At 34.5% G+C, this 26084-nt stretch overlaps 2 protein-coding genes across 9 annotated transcripts in view; one reads left to right on the top strand and one right to left on the bottom strand.

Annotated features, from left to right (window-relative positions):
* Nucleotides 1-698: 698 nt before the first annotated feature.
* On the bottom strand, nt 699-25134 carry LOC128551824 (uncharacterized). 8 transcript variants are annotated; one of them, XR_008368894.1, is made up of 10 exons: nt 24480-24575; nt 23945-24006; nt 23310-23381; nt 21956-22021; nt 19127-19211; nt 18463-18681; nt 15019-15138; nt 11674-11852; nt 6499-6617; nt 702-2051 (listed from the first exon to the last, which is right to left on the bottom strand). XR_008368894.1 is itself a non-coding variant. In XM_053532745.1 (8 exons), the coding sequence occupies exons 2-8, from the start codon at nt 23972-23974 to the stop codon at nt 11845-11847; spliced, it is 600 nt and encodes a 199-aa protein (XP_053388720.1). In that variant the 5' UTR covers nt 23975-24006; nt 24480-24575; the 3' UTR covers nt 11110-11844. The 8 variants fall into 8 exon arrangements, 6 of the variants coding, with proteins under 6 accessions (XP_053388720.1, XP_053388717.1, XP_053388714.1 ...); XR_008368893.1 differs by having other exon boundaries at nt 699-6617; XM_053532745.1 differs by lacking the exons at nt 702-2051; nt 6499-6617 and having other exon boundaries at nt 11110-11852.
* LOC128551825 (interferon-induced protein 44-like) overlaps nt 24605-26084 on the top strand; it is a 15636-nt gene continuing 14156 nt past the window's right edge. The window contains exon 1 of the mRNA XM_053532746.1: nt 24605-24680. Coding sequence (XP_053388721.1) covers nt 24620-24680 — 61 coding nt within the window. The 5' untranslated portion in view covers nt 24605-24619. The remainder of the gene's footprint in view (nt 24681-26084) is intronic.

Below are 26084 nucleotides of genomic sequence, written 5' to 3'. Positions count from 1 at the left end.
ATACGAACGGTATTCTATGCGTTTAATCTAACATTCACCTCAATAACTAAAACATTGGCGACAGGATGATGCAATACCTGTCTATATACTATAGGTACTTTGAGTTCCTATGTCAGTTTTTAAAAGCAGATAATGGGGAGCACAACGTCTCTAATTCTAAGTATATATGCGAAACATAATTTGTATTTAAGGATCAAACATACAACATTTGTAAAAAAAACACGTTTGGGGAAAGATGTATTCATATTTATTCTTGTGTCTTTGATCCTTCTTGAACACCCGGGATAAAGTTTGCTGGACAAACCGATCACGACTTTACACTGTGCTAAATGCGGTTTGTTCTTGTAGGCAGTGTAACTAAGAATACAAACTTTAAGTAGGAATTATATATTTTTTAGATATATATCTAGTTAACTGCATCAAAGTACAAGACTGAACAAGAAATATCATTAAAAAAGATGGTAACTGAAGCACAAGTTATATATGGACAGAAACCTGTATTTTAAATCTTTTGGCAAATTGAATGCTGAAAGGGGCCTCTGCGAAGTTTGTATTAATGAGGAAAGTAGTTCTGAAGAGGACTGTGTTTAGAAATTGTGGGGGGACACACGACGAACACCAAACAATCGCAAAAGCTCACTTTGAGCCTTTGGTGCTTAAAAGATGGTAACAGTAAGCAAATAATATTGAAATAAGTTCTATACTTTATTTCTGGAATTGTACAGTACTGTTTTCACCGGAAAGATTAATTTAAAATTTATAGTCTAAAGTTTAACAGTATCGGACATGTTGTTGCAGGTTAGTAATGATTTGCACTGGTTAGAACTTGTTGCTGTAATGCAGGGTAAGAGTTAACAACTGTATAAAACAAATAACCTTTTTTGTAAAAACAAAACTTAAGGAAAGGAAACTTAACAAAATAGAAAATGTCCGGATGAGCAGATGAATATTTGGTAACGCACACCTGTTCAAGTAGTACGCATACAACCCGATGGTACTGTACTTATAGAGGTTATAGATGACGGACGCGTTGTCATTTCACTCATTGTCACACAAGACACAGAGTGAAGCATTTTCAACCTTTCCTCCAGTCAGCGCCACTCTTACAAAATCTCTCATTATGGTTGAAATACCAAGCAATCCGATTGGTACATCATTCAGGCGGCATAAGGTCATACGAGGTCATAAAATCGTGCTTAATACGGCACGCCGAAAAAACCCAATAATCTATATTTTCTGAAAAGGAGCTCTTTAACCTGAAATAAATGTTCCTTGATAAAATATTTAAAAAATGGAGACAACTGTGCTAAGACTTTATGTTAGGCATAGGTGGCTATTGACCTAGAACCTCCTGAAACTATGCATTTTTTACCTCCAAGCGGGGAAAGAGCATGCCTAATTACCACAATATTATTATTATTATTATTATTATTATTTACCAGATTTTCATAGCGCTTTTATCATCTATAAAATAAACGTTCAAAAGCGCAGTACAAACTACATATCACAGACTGATTGGACATGCAATACAATACAAAAATATATCAACATTAAAAAGTAGTTAGTCTGAATCAGGTTTAATTGACTCTACATATTAATTGTACTGAATATGTTAAAGAACAATAAACAACAGCAAATAACTTCTATTGAAAATTCATACAACATCTTGTTTCCAGTGCAAAGTTGGTTTCAATAGACATTGAAGACAAAGTTCGCCTCGATGGCTTTTGAAAGCATTCAAACTTTTATCGTCTCTAATGGTAGCCGGAAGAGTATTCCATAACTTCGGTACAGTTGATGAAAAGCTACGATTACCGTACCTCACAGTTGTCCTTTTTGGAACTACTAGTTGTTTTGAGTTGTTCCTGGATCTCAAATTTCTTTCTGGCTGATAGAGTTCTAGCAAGTCTTTAACATAGATCGGTGATTAGTCGTGCAATGCTTTGTATGTGTGAACTAGAATCTTAAAGTCCTATCTTTGAGTAACTGGTATCCAATGCAGTTCTTGATATCTAATGCAATCCATTTTGATTAGCAATCTAAATAGAAACCTATGTAAAGATCAAATAAGTTAATTCCCTGGGGAGAGTCTAACATTTTCTGCAGTAAAATTTATAAACAAACATACTATTGTTTCTAAAAATGTCAAAACCCACAGAAATTCACAAGGTGAAATATGTTAAAAGGGCTACTGCTGGAGAAAAAAATTAATATCGACTACCCATATATATGCGTTAAAGTATAGGAAAATATCTAGAAATATGGGAATGGGAAGATAAAAAAAATCTATAAATCTATTTCAAGACTGTCAGATGTAACATGGATGGGTTACCTTTCCTTTGTTAGTACTAACAAACGGTGTTCACTCAACAATTTAACTATATAATCGGATTGTTTCCCTTCTGAAATGAATGCTTTTTTCTTAAAATTTCTTTGCAGAATATCCTACAGAACGTTTCTGCTTGCGAGGTAAATGTATTACCTACAGCACATTATAATTTCTGTTTTTCATTTTTCGTACTCTGCATGAAGCTTATAATTTATGTTCGGATGTTAATCAGTGATAATAACACCTGTTTTCAGACGTGGCTAGGTTTGACAAAATATCAGACCTAATTGAAATGAATGTGATAAATAAATACATCACGAGTTGGACAATTACAGTCCAACCAGCGATTGACAGATCATAATTCTAATCAGAGAGTTAAAAAATAACACCCTGTATATGTGCACCTGACACAGGGAGATGCGTAGCGGGTCTATATATGCATTTACATATTCATGAAATTATTTGGCCCCTGAACAACATCGAACTATACACCTTCCGCCAGCTTTGTCCGATATTGATGTTTTCGAGTAGCTAATGAAGATGAACATTTTCTTATATATTCTGTTTGCGAACGGACAAAAATCATTTTCATGAAGAGAATGTTTGAAAAGATTATCGGATATAAAAAGGGAGAACAAGGCAATATAAAAAGCAAAAGCAATAAAAATGACTAAAATATCAAATACTTTGCAGGCTAATATCAATCAGTTTAAACTATGGGTTGGTGTTTGATTTTTTGGCGATTTTTATTTTGTAAAACATATGATTTACTAGTGGAGTAAATATGTTGAAAACGCTGGTACAAGCCCAAAACTTTCAAGAACAAGAAAATTCCAGGTACAAATTCAGATAATATTACAAAAGCTGATACAAGCGCAAAACTTTCAGGAAAGGAAAGTTCCACATCGGGAACATCAAAAGGGAAGCACATCCAAAAGTAAATCTTTATTCAAGATGACACCCATTGCAGTTTTGGCAAACTGAAATTAATCCAAAATTATGTAAATGTAAATGAGTTAATGCCACCAAGGTTTTTATTTTAATGGCTTTAACTCACTTTTATCTCAGTTTTGGTCTTATTTTAGATAACTATTTCTGTAGATAGTAGTAATTAGATCAACTAATTTAAGTTAAGTTAAATAATCAGGAAAATAGGTTATTTGGATACACAGACTATTTAAACTAAGATGGGCACCCTTTTCCAGTTCGATCAAACATGTACATTTGGAATAGATATGGCTCTTCCAATGGTCATAGCTATAACATAAATCACCTTGATCTAAAGATGTTACAGAGGATTTTACAGTTTACTTTTATCAAAATGACCATTAAAGTATGTTACATGTACAAATATTGTTAAGGTACAACTGTTCAAATATTCATTATCATGAGACAAATCAAGCTAAATTTCAAGGGATTGAAGAACTTGGATATTTAGTTTATACATATTTTATTTTAGGTTTATTTTGAAGCAAGTTCTACAACTTATATTAATCACTCTCGACACATCATTCCTGATGGAATCCATCGCCACAAGAATATGCGAGAAGAGAAGCCAGTTTCACTTTGAATGCTGAGCGTCATGCAAGGCAGCTACTGGTAACATTTATCGCGTAACTATTTGGTATGAGCCCACGACCTCCCGAATTCGAAGCGGACGCTCTACCACTAGGCTACCGAGGCGGTCACCGTGGATATTTAAATAAATCTAATAAAGATACCGTCATATTCAAAATGGTCACAAGAAAGAAGTTCACAAATAGTACATATGAAAAAGATATATCTGTCTGTATATTCATTTCTGCAATAGAATAAAATCTGGAAAGTAGATCCCTCGGAAGCACCGAAAACAATGCAAACAGTGAAAATTGCAGACTCGGTTTGATTGAGTCTGTTCATGAGCAGTAATGGAAAATGCAACACTGCCCACGCCCCCTAGCACCGGCTTAAGCAGTATTCAATCTTCAAATCTAAATGAGTTGAAATCAATGATCCCGAAGGACCAGAAAATATAACAACACTGAGATAAAGTCGGGGCTTAGGGAAGTCTTCTGAATTTTATCAAGTAATTTCCATTGAAAACCACCACTTTAATAATATGTTTCAAGGGCTATATCTTTTGTTTTAATCAAGATCATACTGAAGAATTGAGTAAAAATCGATTCTATTATCTTTCCTTGTTTATTGAGATCAATTTTTTTTTAACATCCAGAGGAACTTTAATTGAAATGAAAATTTAACTAATTAATCAATTAATTGTATTTAATCATATTTAACTTGTCAAAACTAATTTTGCTTCGTAATGAACATTTGAATACCATATTGTCACACACTAATAAAAAATGAACAGAAAAACAAACTATCAAATATACTTGACAATGTAATTTATGACACCAAAGCCTGTTTAATTGGAAGTATGGCATATTTGCCCCGAGCCAGTCATTACGTAATAAATGTGCGAATTATGGGTTTTTAATTTTGTCTTTGACAGTTCCTGTGATACGCAGGCTCCATAACCTCAGATCCCCTTCCTAAATTCCAGTTTGTTTAGTTCTGCCCATTGTTTTCTCGTTTGGGGCAAACCCTTTACTTTATCTGGGGACCAAACGCCGCTCTTCATGGAATTACACGCCACAACACGTGTATCATTGAAGGTTCCATGTTCATCGCCGTTTGAATACATCTGCGGATGTCTCTAAATTGCTTTTTGTACTTTTAGCATTTGTAAATGTTGAGTTCTGCTCAAACCGGGGCTAGAGGGCGTGGACGGTAGCATGCATTTCCACTACCGTCCATGAACAGGCTCAATCAAACCGTGCCTGCAACATTTTCGTTTTTGCCGTGTTGAGCGACCTGTGAAGTTTCTACTTTTCTCTATTCCCAAAGTTTCTTAAAAGTTACTGACTGACTGATTTAATAAATGTCAGATTTTGTAAATAAAAAGTGACAATAAACTAATATAATATCAATATGAAAACGACAATTTTTTTACAATGTTGTCGGAAAACTTTTATTATATAAGATTTTCACTCTAAAGCAACTCTTTAAAAATTAACATGTGTTCTAACGGGTACAAATATAATTATGCGAATATTTTTAAAAATACGAGACAGTGGCTATATCCTTTTTAGAAAGAAATGTATATAGTTGCAAAGTGCATTATTGTCTCATGATTTTTAGCAAGCAGTCAAGTATATACCATATATTTACTCTAGCTTTTTTATAATTGTGTAAACTTAACTCATGAAATTGTTATGACTTTCCTTACTTCACACTCGCTCTCTACCTTTCTTTCTTTTATTTTCTTTTATATTGATGCGTGCAGTATTAATTATCAATACAACAATACAATAAAATATAATACAATATTTCTTTATTTCGTATTTAATGAGACATTGATCAATGTTTTGATAATTAACGGCCATTAACAGAGTATTAAACACATTGATAATCCCATTAGATTTTACTATTTCATGTGAAATTAAGGGGTAATTTTTAATGGCAAATTAATTTCATGTCAATTAAAAATTTCATGGAGTTTTAAGGAGCCTGCTAACTTCTTTTAATGGTTTATTTTAAGTAGATTTTCATGGCCATCAAAGTCATTTTAACAAGGTATATTTTACCAGGGTTTTAATATACATGTACTTATTTCATGGCTTTTTAATGTATGGCATTAAATCTATGGTCATGAAAATCCCATTAAATAGTAAGAAGTAATGGGTGAATTTAATGGTGACCTGTTAAAACTCTGTTAAAAACTTTTGAAAAATCAAGGCCAATTTCATGACCCTTTTAATGGCATGTGCGTCCAGTAGTGAATGTATTTGTACCAGGACGACTGCCTATTAGATGTTACGCATACAGCGTATGAGAGTAAAATAACTAGCATTGGAGAAGTGAAGGTATAAGGAAACTGTCACTTGTGTCTAATATTCAACAGAAAAACGTCATTGTGCAAGCAGTTTTGTAATCTTTTCTTTTATAAACATTTAAATATTTATACAGTTTATGTTTAAATGCAAACTGTTTTTCCGAGTGTGACAATTCAGTAGATTTTACGACCCATTTTAAAATGTCAAATCACTTTCTATTTGCACAAACAAAATTGAGCACGTACAGTTTCAAGCCTCTCAAAGCAGTTTATGCTACAAACACATTTGATATACCTTTTGGTGTACTTGAACGTTTGAGCTGTTTTGCTTGAAATAAATCTTCAGATATACCGGTAATACAATGCAAAATACCTTGAGTGTCCTTCAACAAAATCCTTTCGATACGTTGACCTCTGAAATAGTGCAAAACTATAATAAATACATCTATAGCCGTATGTTTACTTATCACTGGTGATCAGGTAGTAAGGAGCGTACCAGCTATAAATTGTGCATGCCATTGCTTCGATAAGCATGTTATGTATCATATTTGTTTGTTGTTTGATATCATGAATAATACTGTAATAACAACAGGTATTGTTGTAATTAATATTTAAAGTAACGTTGGTGACAGGATACGGGATATACGCTGTCGAGGAAATCCATTATATGGATTTTCGAGACAGCGTATATCCCGTATCCTGTCACCAACAAGCAGTGTAACGATTTTATCTTGCCGACTACCTTTGACATCCTCGCTGTACTGATTGACACAATTTTTAATCATGGTAAAGCTACTTACAGTTACAGTGTAGACAGGAATCCTGAAATCTTCTCTGGTGTTCATGCTTTGATTATAGTTAATTAACACCAGCCATAAAATGCAAAATGAACTGTATTTTGACAGAATCACAAAACACAGACGCTCAATTATTCAGGTCATGAACTGGTTTTTAGTCCAGGAAAAATACGAAATTTGGGGGAAAAAAATTGCACAGAAATGATTTTTGGCATGTGTGATCTATAACATATCAGGAACGACATATCAAAAATCTACCAAAATCCAATGATGCAAATACCCTATTTTTGGGGTAAAATGTTGAAAAAATGAAACGAAAGTGCGAATTTTTGGAATTCCATCATAGCTTCATATATACTTATCTAAACATGTCCAAATTTTAAAGGATATAAGCAAAGTCTATTACCAGTCACCGAAAATTATATTTGAAACAATATATATCCAATATGGCTACCAAATCCAATATGGCCGCCATAACTTAAGGGAATTTCGGGAATTGTTTCATAGTATGTTTTATACTGCATCTGTGTGTGTCAAACATTCATATGATAACAGAACAGTAAAACAACGTTCATTACACATACTCCCTACAGCATTTTAATCCAATATTACATCATATATCCAATATGACTGCCTTATTTCCAATATGGCCGCCTAAAACAACATGATAACTAACAATTTTAGCATTATCTTTATGAAATGGGTAACAAATACCCTTATAGAAACAAAGGTAGCGGCTAGCAAGCCAAGCTGCTACCTAGTCACTTCCATTTTTGATAGCAAGAACTAGTAGCAGGAAAGAAGCAGGTGGTAGCGAGTATCTGCTATGTACCTGCTATCTACTCTCTACTAGTAGTCAAATGACAGTTGCCTGTTATTTTTTATCATCGATACTTGCCATTTGATATATCAATACAAACTTTTATATCAATGACAGCTCTATGAAATAAAATCTTGATCTAGTCAATATTATGTCTCCAAATATAATAATGGTTTATAATTTGTTAGTTTTCACTTCTGTTGATTTTGGGTCTGTATTTTGAGCCAGTATTTTGAACTTCTACTTTTATTTAGCTCACCAATATCCCAGTGTGATCAGGTGAGCTTTTGTGACTACATTCGTCAGTAATCTGTCAGCCTGTCATCTGATCATAGGCATAGACGATTTCCTTGTGGACACTCTAGACACCATATATTTTGCAATCTTCATGAGTCTTACTCATGATATCTAGGTCAACCTTTTCAGTTTTGAACACTGTGGGGGTAGTACATTAATTAATTTTGTGGTCCAATCTTCATGATACTTTACTATGTTTACCCTAGGTGTATTAGATGACATCCACAGAATATTCTACAATAATCCAAAAGGTAGCAGCTTGGCAGCATGAAAAGGTAGCAGATAGGTAGCGGCTACCAGTATAGCAAGAAAACTAATATGCATACAAAACACTACCAATAGAAGCTAAGTAGCAGGAAAGGTAGCAGTTAGGCTCTACTATAAAAGCAAGTAACAAGTACAAGCAACTGAGGTAGCAGGAAAAAGTAGCAGCTAGCCACTACAAGTAGCAGGAAAACTAATTTGCATACGAAACACCACTAATAGCAGCTAGCGGCTACTGGTAGCAGTGTGGTAGCAGCTACTTAATTGCTAGATCTACCTAGCTACTGTTGGTAGCGAGAGGCCAATTATTTCTGTAAGGGTATTAACTAACATTCACAAACATTATATTTTTAGAGGTTATCACACTGTATAGCTTTACTTAAATGCTATATGGTATTGTAATAGCTAGTATCTCTACTAATACAATATCAATGCAAATAATCAAACAAGCCCTGATTTCTGAGCTTTTATTTGTTTGTAGATGTAGTGAACTTTAGATTGTCAAGTCCTCTGCATGTGAACTAACTAAACCTACTTTTCTGCAACTACATGTACGTGCTAATGTTTTACAACCTCGTTACCTGGGCTCAGTTGTTTGAAACTTTAACGGGCGATTAAGCTAATGGTTGATTAACATTTAGGGTTATATTTCAATATTTAAGAAGACTTAGTAAATCAAAGTTATAAATGAATATGAACAATAAAATGTCCTTACCATAAAACCAAAACATCATACTAGTGTTTTCCACATAACTAATATGTTTGATCAAAAGTTAGCCGGCGGTTAGTTCAACAGCTCGTTAAATTTTTGAACAACTGGACCCTGATTGGCAAGTACAGAAAACAACTTTTATGACAACTATTCCGTCTGTTCGACGTGCAGAGGACTTATTTGTGAAAAATCGTTTGTACCGAAGTTTAGTGCTGACTAAATCTTTTTACATTCTAAAGTTCTGTAGTGGGAACTCAGTTAAGTTTAATTAGATCACTGTAAGAGGTCACAGGAGAAACAGCCAATCAGAGAGGAGGATTCCAATCACCTGGTCAGGAGTACCAATCATCGACGAGCAGCATCGCTTAACTTCCAGACTCCATTGAATCTACACGTATTCTGTATCGCCAGCTTGAACTATTCTGTATCACCAACTGAAATGGTCTCCGGCAGCTACTCGAGAATTTTCAGAAACGCTTTTCAGTGTTTTCCACCCAACTAGAGGTGTACTGGTCAGAAACCCAGGCAATCCTTGCGTGTATCAGTGTTATACACTGGGCACGTTAAAGAACCAGGCTGTCTATTCGCAACAGCTAGGCTAAGTTAGCCGGACAAGCCTATATTTGATTTCTGATCTCTCTTTCGTTGGGGCTTTGTCTCACTCTGTCCCTCTGGTCAGATTGCTCTGTGTCTGTACTAGTAGAGGATGAATTATGCGCCCTGTGTGGCTGCATTTGAACTATGTAAAGCGCCTTTGAACGTGAAATTGATCATGAAAAGGGCGCTATATAAATCTGGTATAATAATAATAATAACTAGGAGAAAAGTTAGATACGTAGTATCTGCATTATTTTACAGAACATACTGAGCGCTAGAAACAGGGGGGACCACAGTATCTAGGGCAGCCAAAGAAAGGGTAAGTAAGGTATCTGATTTATGGCAGAAGTCATATGGGTGCTAGACTTGAGGGTTACTAGGTATCCACATTGTCTAAATTGCACATGGCTTGGGCAGAATGGTAGATACAGTATTTGTATTACTGGCCAGATTGCTTTGGATGTTGGAATTTATTTATTTATTTGGATTTTACGGCGCAACAACACAGTATAGTTTATATGGCGCCAAACAGGACTACAAATTTTGGTTCCACATCTCACTTACATAAAATAAAAACATGAGGTATGTATGTTGGAATTAAGGGTTGATACGGTTCCGTATTTTCTAAACTGTAAGGGGCGCTCCAAGGAAGGATTAGTCAATATCTGCACTGACACATTGTTACGATTACAAGTGGATACAGTCTCTTAATGATCTCCAGTACTAATCAACTTGTTTGGATTAAATATGGTGTTATTCCTACCAGGCCTACTAGCATTAGTGGTGTCAGCAATATTACTCCCACCATCATTTGATACAGTCATCAAGCTGGTGACCGTTCAATGTACTGCTCCTCTGTGCTCATCACTGATTTCATCAAGACTAAAGTCTGGACACAGTAGAGAACTAACAGCCCCAGAGCTATTTGCCTGCTGTCCCCAAGGTTTCGGACATTCGCCCAACACAAGAGCTCTACTCTCATTCACCTCCACCCCCATTTTACTACATCTACAAAAATAATATCTCAGAAATCAGGACTTGTTTGATTAAAGGGTAAATATTTGTAGAATATCTTTGGTGAGTAGGTCGGTACACTAATTCAGAAATATCTGTTTTGCTGTGAGACATTTAAGTTAAATGTTTAGCAGACATCATGATTACAAACATACAGGAAGTAACTTTGTAAGTTAGACACGGACATCAAATAAAATAATGCATTCATATCCGCATGCGTACTTGCCTAAGTGTATATTTCAGGGCCGTAGGAACAGTCGCGGTGGGGTCCCCCAATAATTTGACTGATTATAGTAATTGTCATTGCAAATATTTTGACAGCGAGTCAATTTTAGCTGATTATCATAATATGTGCCCCCCCCACCCCCGCCCCCACCAATCTGAAAATGCCTTCTACGGTCCTGTGTTTGACTTTGAAAGAGATTTCATAGTTATTCTTCAAGTTAAAGGAATTAATAGGGTTCCAACCCTTTCCTTCCAAATCTGATCCACAAATTTAAAACAAAAATATTTGCAGCACATTTAAAGAACTTTAAAATGCACTATAAATTATATCAAAGGTATTTCTGTGTATCTTTTTACACATGCAATGTTAAGAAGTCATTGAAAACAATGTACAAGATAAGTTTCAACATTTTTAAGCTTTAAAATTCCAATTTACTCATAGATATAGGCGTATTATCAATATTCCAGAAATCGCGGTTTTAGATACAGTTTTCAGCTTTTTTTCCCAAAAAATCATATTTTGCATATTTGGATTTTGGTAGATTTTTCACTATAGACTCAGCACATGTTGTAGAATATGAAAACACAAAAACCATTTCTGGGCAATTTTTTTCCGTTATTTGCATTTTTGACACTAGATTTACTGGACTATTTAAAAAAACTTTTAATTTCCATCCTTTCGAAAAATCAACTGATTACACGATGTCAGAAATGTTCTAAAACTTCGGCTGTAGTCCCGCTTACTGTTAATTCCTTTATCTTGCAGGTAGATTAAATGATCCTAAAACAAACTGCTGTCTTTCAAATGTGCTTATTCCTTTGCTTTTCGATGATTTAACTAAAACAACATTTCAGCCTGTCAGTCGCGGCCGTGCCATACAGAGTTACTGTTCTTCTGTATAATTTCCCCTAACTTCACGAACCTTAAAATTAGATAGGAGAATGAGAGCGGCAAGAAAACACTAAATTCTTTTATCTCTGAAATGATATCTATAGCTTAGGCTCATAATCTGACATGTTTTAATTATCCTAGCGATGCGGCAGCCATTTTGTTTTTAATAAAAATTCATATCTGTAATGTACTAGCAGGATATGGAATATATCCTGTCTCCACGTGAAGTCTGTCGACCAATAGAAATGCAAGAATCTTGTAGGAGGCGAGATAAATAAGAGTTTCGTGATAGTGCTATAAAATATTTTATATCACAAAAAAAGAATTACTTCTGCAAATACACTATATAAGCATCAGTGCACCACAGGCGTATTTCTAACAAATAGGATAGGCTTTCTTAGCATATGCATTTATTATGCGCTTATCCTGATTCGAAAAAAGTGACTTATTGCAACCTGATATACATCAAAATGCTAAAGAAAATTTCTGCCATATGTTGTAAAATGATGTTATATTATGCCTGCGTTTGTAGTTCTGAACCATTATGTTAGTAAACTCAGATAATTTGATATTTAAACTCAGTTCCATACTGAAATACAATGTTTCTTTTGAACAAATAAAAACAGCTCATTGAACTCACTAACATCTTTAAAAGACAAATATTGACGTTTTAGTAGGAACAAAAACTTGACAACAATTCCAAATTTATGCCATTTGTTTTGTTACTTTTCCTTTAAAAAGATCACTTGCTACATTTACATTTCAATTCTGAATTATGTATGAACAAACATTAGATCTGGAGGGACAATTGATTTCCGTACTTCCCACTTCTGACTTCTAACTTTTGCACTTCTTACTTTTAACTTCTTGACTTCCTACTTCTAACTTTCACACTTCTGACTTCCAACTTCCCGGCTTTCGACTTCTTATTTCCCTCTTCTAACTTCCGCACGTCTGACTTCTAACTTCCGCACTTCATACTTCTAACTTCCTGACTTTCGGCTTCTGATTTCCAACTTCCACACTTCTTACTTCCGACTTCCAAAAAAGGAAAGTTGGCAGTCAGAAGTGCGGAACTTGGAAGTCGGACGTCAGGAAGTTAGAAGTCAGAAGTGTTGAAGTTAGAAGTCAAAAGTGCGATAATTAGAAGAGGGAAGTAAGAAGTCAAGACGTCGGAAGTAAGAAGTGTGGAAGTTGGAAATCAGAAGTCGAAAGGCAGGACGTTAGAAGTCAGAAGTGCGGAAGTTAGAAGTCAGACGTGCGGAAGTTAGAAGAGAAAAATAAGAAGTCAAAATGTCGGAAGTAAGAAGTGTGGAAGTTAGAAATCAGAAGTCGAAAGTCTGAAAGTTAGAAGTGCGGAAGTTAGAAGTCAGAAGTGCGGAAGTTAGAAGAAGGAAGTAAGAAGTCTAGAAGTCGGAAAGAAGAAGTGTGGAAGTTTGAAATCAGAAGGCGAAGGTCAGGAAGTTGGATGTCAGAAGTGTGGAAGTTAGAAGTCAGAATTGCGGAAGTTAGAACTAGGAAGTCAAGAAGTTGGAAGTGAGAAGTGCAAAAGTTAGAAGTCAGAAGTGGGAAGTACGGAAATCAATTTTCCTTCCAGGGCTTCCATACTTCGCCCATATATTATATATATATAAACAATTTTCCTTGTTTTCCCTTAATTCATACATGTAACTCTTCTGCGCGAATTTATCAGTCGAACTGAAATTTGTTGCTGTTCTAAGTCAGAAGTGGGAAGTACGGAAATCAATTGTCTCTCCAAGGCTTCCATACTTCGCCCATATATTAAACGATTTTCCTTCTTTTCCCTTAATTCATATACGCAACTTTTCTGCGCAAATTTATCAGTCGAACTGAAATTTGTTGCTGTTCTAACATGCAGTATGCATCATTGGTTATGTTCATTTGATTTTGAAGATAGGATGACCAATTATATGCATTGCTTTCCCAATTGATGTGATAAACTTGTACATGTACTTGTGGGAAGTTTAAATAACAGCGGAATAGGGGGGACCCTAATTAACAACTTGTCGGTATGTTTTACTGATGACCTGAATGCACACACAAAGGGCCTTAATATATATAAATAAGATGCGCTCGAGATAAGATGTTGATCGCTCAAGATAATATGTTGATCGCTCGAGAAAAGATGTTGATCGCTCGAGATAAGATGTTGATATAATATGTTGATCGCTCGAGATAAGATGTTGATCGCTCAAGATAAAATGTCGTGCGCACGAAATAATATGTTGATCGCTCGAGATAAGATGTTGATCGCTCAAGATAAGATGTCGTGCTCAAGAAATAAGATGTTGATCGCTCGAGATAAGATGTTGATCGCTGAAGATAATATGTTGATCGCTCGAGATAAGATGTTGATCGCTCAAGATAATATGTTGATCGCTCAAGATGATATGTTGATCGCTCGAGATAAGATGCCGTGCGCACAAGATAAGATGTTGATCGCTCAAGATAATATGTTGATCGCTCAAGATAAGATGTTGATCGCTCGAGATAATATGTTGATCGTTCAAGATAATATGTTGATCGCTCGAGATAAGATGTTGATCGCTCAAGATAAGATGTTGTGCGCACGTGATAAGATGTTGATCGCTCAAGATAAGATGTCGTGCGCACGAGATAATTTAATCTTAAAAAATAATAGCATATTTCCTAAACATACCACAGTATAAATGTAAGATTTATAGTATACATAATTTATAAACAGTACAAAAATACAAAAACGGGTTTAACCTAACAAAATCTATTAAGATACTACTCTATTAAGCGATCACATTTTTGCAGTCCCCACGGCGGTCTCTTAAGACAGGTTGACTCTATGGTACAACATTAATGTAGGAAATGTGTAAAGTTCAGTTTTAGCTTTGTTAATCTATACTGATATGGATGGCGAGCGGTGAAACGAACTGTAACAAAGTTTTGTATCAGTATGAAACATATATGTAGTATTGACACCATAGATACTAGACCAATACTGCATGTTAAAATGAGAAAGTTTCTTCTTTCAAACAAATACAGATATATTATCAATTTGTCTTTTAACAGTTGCTTTTCTCATATAGTGTAAATTCTTAGCTACAAGGTCTCCGCAAAAAGACGCCGTATTTCACTAACTGCCACATCGTTCATAGGACATTTATAAAATTTATTTTCTGTTGTAAAAGCAATATCAACAACACCTCGCAAATTGTAATACTTTTCCTCTTGTAAACTTAGCTGCTCCTTTGTCCCTTCTTGTGGTAATGCGTGTTTAGGCATAACATGTAAGGCTATCAACACTATACGGCTGTAATCTGTTCCTGAAAGTACAGAAAAATAAAGCATTTAGAATAACATATCTTGGATTACACATTAGAAAGCAATAAATTACGTAATCTACGTATCTCCTGATTTGTAGTTTGGAATATTTAGTGTCATAATCGAACGTCTAATCATTATTTTTTGGAAAAAAAATGCCTTATCTCCATGACTTTAATGCATTTTGAATGTTTATTTTTAATCCCACCACATCTGATTGTCCTGCTTTTTCCATCCTGCAAACACTTCTTGAAAAATGATAAAACTGGTATGATATAGCTATACATGAAGATTACAAGTGGACAATTTAGGCTCTTCCTGAATTAATGAATTTTCACAAATTCTTCCATCTTATTCAGTTAATCTCTGTTTTTGTATAGATTTAAAAACATGGAAGAATAACTAACTCAAAATTTGGAAACAAAGTGCGGTATGAGGTTAAAGACGCGCAACAAAATAATTGTAAACTTTTGTATTTCCATGATGGTAATTATACATGATTTGCATGAAAAAAGTGAGATATACAAGTACATGTTTAGTTACAAATTAAAAATTACATATATTAGGCCAAGACGATGTTCAATGTATTAATATTTTATTGAATTAAAAATATTGTAGCCATATCTATTGAAATCAGTTTATTGAGTTAAATTTCAATTACATTTTGTTTCTACAGTGTAAGATAGTTATTTATCTATGTTTGTTCTTAGAGCTATGCTGAAACGTGACTGACTGAATAAGTTTCCAGATGAAGTTGTGAAATCTATTTTACATGAAAAAGTAAAAAAAAAATCTTGCAATCTTGAAATTACACATCGTGTCATACACTAATCGATTAAAGATCGGGATATCGGACTTAGAGGTGGTGGTAGGAGGGAAGTTAAAGTGCACATTTTCATCTGGCGACACTTCATTAGAGACTAACAAATATGCCATAATTATCAAAATCTTACTTTCTTTTATCTTCAATTTATTTCTTATACTTTTATCTTCAATTTATTTCTTATACTATCATGTCATTCCGGAATGAGAAAACACGACATTTGGTGGGGAAATATTTGGCAATGCAACGACTGACATTGTTTGTAAAGCAAAGGGCAATAACTCATCAGTTTCTAAAGAGATCCTGATGAAAGATTCGCAAGCTGCACCGACCTTTACAGTGATCTATATCTGTATTAATTTTCATGAAGATCTATCAATGGGCTACCTTGTTACATGCGAATTTATGTATTCAAAAATAATTAAAGGGCAAAAACTCTATTAAACTCGCTTGCATCACCGTCCTATAGTGATCTACCATTTTGTAGATTTCATAAAGATTCATCAATATGCTATTCAGGTTAGTCGAAAATCCTTATTTTGTACCAGATAAAGAAAAAAAAAGCAGTATTACTAGTTTAAGGTGGGAGGATAACACTATATGTGTGAAAAGAGTATGTGATAATTAATCATTATTTGAAGTTTAGTTGTTCTAACCAAAATAGTTCTTGAATTATAAGCATATAAGCATTTTACAAAATCAAGCGGGAAAACTCTGCTTTGACTAGGCCAACATGGATATTATGATTTGTGAGCAAAGGTTCTCTGCTAATAAATGATTATGTGACGTTTGGTGATTTTAGCTGATATACTGCATGCGCTTGAATTCTAAGCATTTGCATTCTTTATTAAAACACATCAAGGAAAATCTCTGCATTTACTGGATCGATAGAGAAAAATTACTTTACGTGAGAAAAAGTCATGCACTAATTAGTAATTATGTGAGGTTTGGTGATTTTAACTGACATACTTCTTGAACTAACAAGCAATTTCATTTTTATGCCCCACTGTTTTTTTTTTTTTGGGGGGGGGGTGAATAGATTTGCCCTTGTCCGTCCGTCTGTTCGTCAGTCCGTTCGTCCTTCCGAGAATGTTGTGTCGCGCCTAGCTTCAAAAGTCTTTGACGTAGAGTCATAAAACTTTACAAGAATGTTGGTCAACATGTGTAGTTGTGTACCTGGGCTTTCGCATCCGGATTCATTCAGTTTGCTTAGGAGTTATGGCCCTTGACTTAGTAAAAATTTGATCATTTTAATGTTGTGTCGCGCGTAGCTACGAAAGTGCTTGACCTAGAGTCACCAAAGTTAACAGGAATGTTGGTCAGCATGTGCAGTTGTGCACCTGGGGTTTGACGTCTGGATTCATTTAGTCGTGTAGGAGTTATGGTCCCTGACTTAGTCAAGAGGTGGTCCTACACTAGACCTGATGCATGTACGCAATGGTATACAGCAGCCAAGAACTTCATGCCTGTCTACATACTTCTCAGACCACAGCATAGTCATCGTTAAATTCAAGCAACATTAAAATGCGGTGATGGACAGGTATCTAAAAATCCCAAGAAAGCATATATGTTTATATGTACATTATATATGGGTTTTTTGCATTTTATTTAAATAGCAACATATTGTTTTCCCAAAGCTGATCTGTGTCCTTTGTCATTTAGTGGGGGCATCTGTGTTCCATGGACACATTTCTAGTTCTTTTTTCAAACAGATCAAGTGGAAAAAATCTCTGCTTCAACTGGATCAAGGGAGATAAAACTAAATGTGAGCAAAGTCAAGGCTATATACCAATAAAAGAAAATGTTCTTTGTTTCATTTAAAATTCAGCTACTTCAGAACAATTTTGTTACAGTTTCTAGATTTTCACTCCGTCGTAGACCTATTTTCCACAAGATATCCATACATTTGCTTCAAGAAAACGAAAAGAAAAAGGGGTGTTGAATAGTATGCAGTGAAATGCAAGTCAAATGAAGTCAGGTACCCTCATATTGCCGCATTTCAGAAAGCGGTCCGCAGAATAAACACCCTACTTTCGTTTTCAAGTAAACAACTCGAACACATGAGAATATTAGCATGAACAGTGTCCTGTTTTATGTTAAATTCATTCTACGAGTGAAATAATGCCCATTTGGCCCCCGATTTACGCGCAAATGCGCGAAAAATGGAAACATTCGGATCTATTTATTAGGGCCTTCTTTCGGAAGCACATTTTGGACCGAATTACTGCATTATAACCTCAATGTGCTGATTAGTAACTGTGTGAGGTTTAGTGGTTGAAGTTTATAGCTGAAATGCTTTTTTAACTGTAAGCATTTTCTATTTCTTTATGTGAATCAAATGGAGAAACTCCGCCCTTACTGGGTCACAGGAGTTGATACTATATATGAATAAAAGTTACGCGCTAATTAATAGTTACTAGCATAAGTACTATTTCAATCATAAGCATTTTCAATTTACACGGATTTAAATCTAAACATGGTTTGCTACAGAAAAATTGCTTACTTCTGACTGATGATAATACTCTGTCAATATCGGCCTCTAAACGACTTGCCATATTGCAAATCAAAACAACTGGTGTTTTGCCGTCAGTGACCTTAGCAATTTGTTTAACATTAATGCCATCTTTATGAAGAATCTGCCTAAATGCCACCAGGAACGATTCTGTTGCTTCTGAGGGAGTTGGATCGAATACTTCCACTTCTATTGCACTTCGTAGCTTTTCTGTAAGTTTACGTAAATGGAAAAGTTATAAACAAAGTTTATGACAACAAACGTGTTTGAAATGCAAATTAAGTCATTAAACTGGTATACTGGCATGAGTTGGAGTGTTGGTGAACTTCTTTTCGGATTATACTACACTTGGCCAATTAACAGGTTTTATATACATCTTTTTACTTCAGACTTGAATACAAGTTACAGTTAAACAAGTAATTAGCAGCACATAGCACGAAGACTTTTTCGCCCAAGCATATAATAAAAAACAAATTACAATTCATTAAATGACCAGCAAAAGTATCTATATTCAGACATGTTACAAAAATGAATATACGAGATGAATTGCTTTTTCAACCAGGTGACATTATTTTTTCCAGGTTTTTAGCCACAGATTAAACACATCAGTTAAAATAGTACTTAGTAAAAGTGTTTGTCTTTGTTCAACACATACTGTTTTCATTAACTGGTCCTGACGCAGGTACTTGACTGATAGTAGCTTGTTGGTCATAAGAAATGTGTTTCAGCCAAACCGATTTCTGTAACAATAAGTTACTAATTAGGTAATATACGATGAGGATTTGAAATAAAAGTAGCGATAAAGTTTGCGCATTAATATCACAAAGAAGTTTTGATATCATTTTAACAAAAAGAGCACTCTGCTATATGATCGTACAAATATACATAAATTTCTTAATGAATTATGTTATAAGGCAGGGAAATTATAATATAACAGGTAATTAGGTAGTATGAATAAAAGAACTGAAAAAAGATGCGCAGTAAAATCACAAGTTAGTTTGAATAACATTTTATAAAGAAAAAATAAAGGACTCTGCTAAATAGTCGCAGGAATATATATTAATGTCTTAAGTTTACAAAGGAAAGAATCATATTATATGGCTGGAAAGTAATAACAACACGGAAGACTTTTTTATTCGCCCAGATCTGAGAAACAAAGTGATAAGCGGGACCTACGAAAGAAAAACATAACCCTCCATTCTCCGAAAAATCGAAATATGATGATAACGTGTAACGTAAGTTGATATTATAACACTGATGTTTAATCTATAACGATATGTCAAATAAAGTATGAACTTCTCAGTTACAGTAACATTATATTAATGTTTCAAAGGCATAGACATTGCCACCATTTTGTGAACATAAACAACAACAGATGGACATGCATCTTCATAATTGTTTGTAAAGAGCCTTCCATCATGAAATTGATAACTGGAATTTCTAAACATTCGACCAATTGTAAAACAATTTGCGACAAAAATCACCATTCGGAAGTATTTCGAAGATAAAAATTAAAAGTTATTGGTGTTTTTGAGCACAAACTGGCATAAGTGTCTATGTTTTGTGGCAAGTCTGAATATAACCCTAATTAGTGGAAATTTCATGCTTATTTAACATGCTTGATTAGTTTAGACATACTAAGTAATTTTACGTGCTGTAATTTAATATCACAATTTCTGAAAATTGTGGACCCGTTTCTTACGTAAATCCTAACTATCTCTTTATACTTGATTTGAAACATTACCATACAGATCAGCTCACGCGGAAAACCCATTCTACTCGGTCCTCGGAGGATGGCCAAAACGAGTACCAATGCTCCGACTCGAAGTCTCTTCGAGTCAGCTAGTTTCCGTCAAGGAATTTCGCTGTCTGACTCCGAGGATTTATGCGAAGTCACTCGAAGGAAATCGTCGGCGTGACTGAGATGAAATCCAATTAGCGGAATACACACCGGGTCACTTGACGGAATTTCTTGAGTGACTCCAAGACGAATAAATAATTACCTGTATAAATTTAATTGGGTTTTCGAGTACCTTCGAGGACAGATTTCAGATTACATGGAGCAAGATTATTATATTTTACGTAGTGATACGCGAACAAGACAAAGAGATTTATAAATAATTATAATAGTATCTTTTTATTTTACATTTATAACATTTTATGACTTTTTGAGTGGATACGGTAGCAATTATTTTCCCTTTTTATAATTCCTTCCATATGAATAAATGAAAGACCAATTTCTTAACGAAAATTAATCATTTCCCCTATTATTTTCAATAAAAATCACTATTCTTACTGGCCATTATCTTAAAGTTTTTCTAGTTTTATATAGTTCTTAATCTAGTTCAAATTACATACATCTGTTTCTGAATTCAATTTGCACTGTCCGAAATGATTTCAATATGCTATTCAACAATTCACTATTCTTTAAAGCCAGTTATTTGAAAGTCTGTTTAGTTTTGTATAATTCTTAAATTTTGTCCATTTTACATAATTTATTTCTAATTTAAATAGCATAGTCAGAATTAAAGTTGATCTAATTATAAAATATGCTTAATTTAGTGCATTTGAATAACTTATCTCTATAATTAATCAACAAAGTCAGCAATTATTTCAATATCAAAATTTAACAAATCACTTTTCTTCAACGACTGTCATTTGAAATTTTATTTATTTTATATGATTAATAATTTCATCCATTTTACATAAATATGCTGCTTAATCTCAAGCGTATGGTATGAAACTATTTCAATATCAAACTTCACAAATTTTAAACAGTAAACAAGCTAATTGTATAAAAATTCCATCAAAATAAGGGAATACTGCCTCGGAGTTTCGTGAAATCATCTCGCGTCACTCGATATGACCGATTAGTTGTTTATTTCAGACTCGGAGTCGCTCGGAGTGGCCATAAAATACCGGAAATCATTATAGTGTTACCTGTATAATTTCGACTCGGAGTTCCGTAAAGTAATTTCTCGGAGTGACTCGACGAAATTCTGCTAAAGTAATAAAACTATAACAATCGGTACTCCGAGTCAGAATAAGGCAGTACTCGCACAAATTCCTCACTATGCAAGACGTTTCCTTCGAGGAAAAACGGAAACTGGGGTTTCCGCGTGAGTTGATCTGTATATCAGTAAAAATTCTTTTAAATACACATTATCTGTAAAGATTTTATAATTAAAATTTGCTGCATTGCTTCCCGTAAGATATCATTAACAACTTGATCTAATAGTATGATGGGGCTTTTAAATAAGATTAGATTTTATTGCCCAATGTGAAGTATAAGTGACCTTGTCAAGTCTTGTCAAAATATATATAAACAAGTAATTAAGAACAAAGCTTTCGATATTTTATCGCCCGAAGGTTAAAAGAATGTCACTGACTATTAAATCGAACAGGACATTTTTCTGTCAATCTACAGATGATAATCTTTGGTGTCTTGTCTTCAAGTGTAAAAATAAAAATGAATAATACATACTTTATAGTGGTATTTAAGATTCTCCACAGCTTCGCTGTTAATATAAATTCCGTCAGCACCATTTGTCTGTAATAAGAAATGTAATACCGGTGTCATTTTACTACAAGAACTCCACCCCTAGCCAGTAAAAAAAAATGCTCTCTCGTTCACGGCTCTCTCGTTCATGCAGGTAAAATGATATTGTTTATGGTCAAACGGAAAGAGAAAATAGTGGCCTTCGTCGGTAATTTTAAAGATTGTGGTTGTTTTTCAAAGGTGGTCTTTAACGCAAGTTTAATTACAATGTATATTCAAGATTAAAGTGACTAGCTCACACATCGTTTTCCTTCTTTGCCTATGTAAAAAACCCACACAACTGTGGCTTTTCTCCTTAATAAATAAAGCGCACAAGTATAGGTATCGCGTAATGTTATGCCATTTTGAAAATGTAACCATGTAATAAAACAATAAGGTAGCAAGGTACTCTTCGAATTTTGGCCCCCGAATTTTGGCCTCCGTCAATATTTGTAATAATCAAAACTTCGTCATTTTGGTCTTTAACACAGGCTTAACTGTATTTATATCAATGCTTCCAAAATAAAGCGTTGCAACAATTTATAAAAATGCATGAGAAACTGCGAAAACCCTAATGTTTCCGTAAATCTGGAAACTAGAAACTTATCAACCATTCTACCACGACCAGCAAATAACCTACATACAAGTAGAGCAAAATCTATCTCGGGTTATTCTGCAATAAACCGCTCGCGTGCAATGACGTCATCCGATCCAGGTACTTTGCACGTCGTAAAAAGTAGTTACCAATTTTTTAAACACTGAACATTGATAATAGTATGTCGGGTTAGAATCGAAATAACAAGATCCCAAGAGTGATTTATCGTAGAATAACCCGAGTTTTTCGTACATCCCTCAGGGCTATGGCCTTTGTGATACATTCTTTCGCATTAGAACTCAAAACACGGGTTATTCTACGATAAACCACTTTTGGGAACTTATTATTTCTTAATTAAGTGTCATGTAGATGTATGAAATAGTGTCAGCATTTTACCCTTCGGTGATAATTTTGTTTTAAATCACAATTCATAATGTGTTGGTTAGTCGCTATAAATGAGAGGCTAAACTTTGAACGAACACAAATCTGAATTTCTTATAAACTGAAACAATTGATTTTTTCTTTTCTGTTGGATAATTTTTACCCCCAAGACAACGAAAATGCTAGGATAACCTTGATATGTTACTACAACGTCGTATTACCATGCAAAGACATTGCTATACGAAACTTAATTATGTTTTAAAGTTCCTATTTATTATATATAAGTATCTGATTTTGAGGTATCGACTTATCAACTAGATTTACCTTTTCGGAGATAACATGGTACACCGTTCTTAGAATTTGATATTCTGGAGTCCTGCAGTCATAGCAAGTTTCCTTCAGAAGAAACAGACATAAGGTTTGTTAAACATTCACAATAAAAAACCCATTTCTGTACTTGCAGATGCTGCATTTTCTTCGTTAGTATTTTTTTCGAATAGAAAATGCATATCAAAATTGTAACAATGCAATTTTTCATTCAAGTTATCAGTATTTAAGATAAGTACCTCTAATGAGATATAACCCATCAGTAGGTATATGAACTGTAATGTGTGTGCTTTTGCGTTCGGGCCTGAAGCTTGAAAAATTCAATTATCTAAAAGTGTACGTATCATGACTCAATTTCAGTAAAATGCAATTTTCGAACGATTTAAATGCAATGCAAGACTGTTCAAGGGGAGCGGTGGTCTAGTGGTTAAGGTGTCGGCCGCTCAATCTAGTGGTCATGAGTTCGAGCCACACTGGGGTCACAACCATGACTTCTCATATGACACCAGTACTGGTTGGTTCCAATAAGCTTGAAGCTTTCATCACAATCGAGCTGAAACAAATTAGTATAAACTAAGTTTGTTCAGTACAAAATACTTTATCTGTATCTTATTAGATGTAAAATTACTCACGTGATCGGATTTAGACGAAAACTGTCCCATTATAACAGGTGTGTAATTTTCCTGATTACGGTCTAAAAAATAATAAAATATTTTAATAATGTCAAGAAGAAAGGCAAATAAAGATATAAAAGGAACCTCACCAAATGTATTTCAATATTAACAAAGTCCGTGCTTAACTCCGAATGTAAAGTATTTTCTTAAAATCTTTCATTTGGCTGTGAGAATAAGTTTACCACATTATGGTCAATGATCCACTAAATACGATCAACTATCAAATTGCAACAAGAAAAAAAAAAAACAACCTACAACAAAAATGTCTTTTGAGGTTTTATCTGACGACACGAACGGAAAACCACACTTCTGCTACAGAATTTCACTTATTATCATCTCTTTACGTACTCTCCGTAAACTCATTATGTCGTTTACAGACGGCACAACATTCATAAACATCCATTTATTATCGAAGTGAAACTTAATCCGTTTTATATCAAGAGCAAAATGAAGAAAAAAAACACACAGAGGACGTAACCAATAGAACACTTACGAGTTAGTAACTATCACAGAATAATATAAAATGCTGCATCAAACTTCCCGCAAGGAACTCTTTCGAGTACTATCTTCATTGGTTTAAAATATATTATACCTATTAAAATAAGCATTGATCACGTGACTTGGGTTGATCACATGGCTGGAATATTCATTCCATTCATTGTGTTAGACATGGGAGGTAGTGAATCAAAACCAGGTTGGTTGATAAGAATTATAATTATTATTAAACTTTGTTTGAACATAAGATTTTCTTTTAGTCTAACTATAAACAAACTTCAGATCTAATATCGTTTTACAGTCAAATGAATAATAAAAATACGCATAAATAATGCGTCGTATTTTGATCAAAAAGGAGAACAATTATTCGCAAATCTAAAGTCCGTTAAATAATTGCAATCTAATTTACATATCACATTTTATCTACGTAGCGAATGTAACATCAAGACTTTTTTGTATATTATTATCGCAGTACGTGCTGTATTTTTGACGTTTTGTAATCTTACTTGCAACTTATATTTGTAAAACTTCCTTTAGTTAATAATGATAAGTCAGTCATTGCCAGTGCTGCGAGAGCACATGTTTCTAACCTGAGTTATTTTTCCTTTTTATGCACCCCACTCCTCCCCCTCAATTTGCCGCTGTCCGTCCGTCCGTTCGTCCGTCCGTGCGTCCCGAATTGTTGTGTGTGTAACTGCTCCAAGATTATTAGATTTGCTTCAATATTTCATAGATGAACAACCTTGACGTGCAGTTGTACGGAATTCCGTTAGGACCATCGCCTTTGTATGTGTTGATCTGAAACGCGATACTCGATAGTACGATGATGAAAACGCGAAATCACGAAACTACGATAACGAAAACGCGACAACACGATGATGATAACGCGATACTACGATAACGAAAACGCGATAATACGATAGTACGATGATGATAATGCGATATACTATCGCGTTTTCACCATCGTACTGTCGCGTTTTCACCATCGTACTGTCGTATTATCGCGTTTTCGTTATCGTAGTATCGTGATTTCGCAATATCATTATCGTACTATCGCGTTATCACCATCGTACTGTCGCGTTATCACTATCGTTTTGTCGCGTTATCACCATCGTACTGTCGCATTATCATCATCGTACTGTCGCGTTATCACCATCGTATTGTCGCGTTATCACCATCGTACTGTCGCGTTATCATTATCGCACCATCGCTTCCGGTGCGCATGTGCATGCTAAAAATGAGAAGATTAGAAGTTATACTTTAAGAACTACAGCTCCTGCTCTAGCGATAGGGCGATATGCAGATTCGAACGCGGGTGCTAGTGTGTGAAAATCTTGACTTGTATTGATGATCCTCCTATAGCTACAGCTGCTAGTTAGTCAAAAGCAAAAAATAATTAACATTTTTCCATGCTTTTTTAGCTTTCGTCAATTTAAGAGTCATTTACAGAAAATGAATTTAGGGAGACAAAGCGTGTTGGATGTTGAACAGGTTCAGAATGCTGTGCAGATATAATTTTACTGTATTTCTCATTCCTGTAAAATCATAAATAAAATGTCTGAATAAGGGGGCGTTAACTCACTTTTGGTTGTAAACTGCTTTA

Source organism: Mercenaria mercenaria, unplaced genomic scaffold (genome assembly GCF_021730395.1).
Source record: "Mercenaria mercenaria strain notata unplaced genomic scaffold, MADL_Memer_1 contig_1738, whole genome shotgun sequence".
In the NCBI taxonomy this organism is placed as follows: Eukaryota; Metazoa; Mollusca; class Bivalvia; order Venerida; family Veneridae; genus Mercenaria; species Mercenaria mercenaria.
Note: the sequence above shows the minus strand (reverse complement) of the source record. Positions and strands in the feature narration are given on the sequence as shown.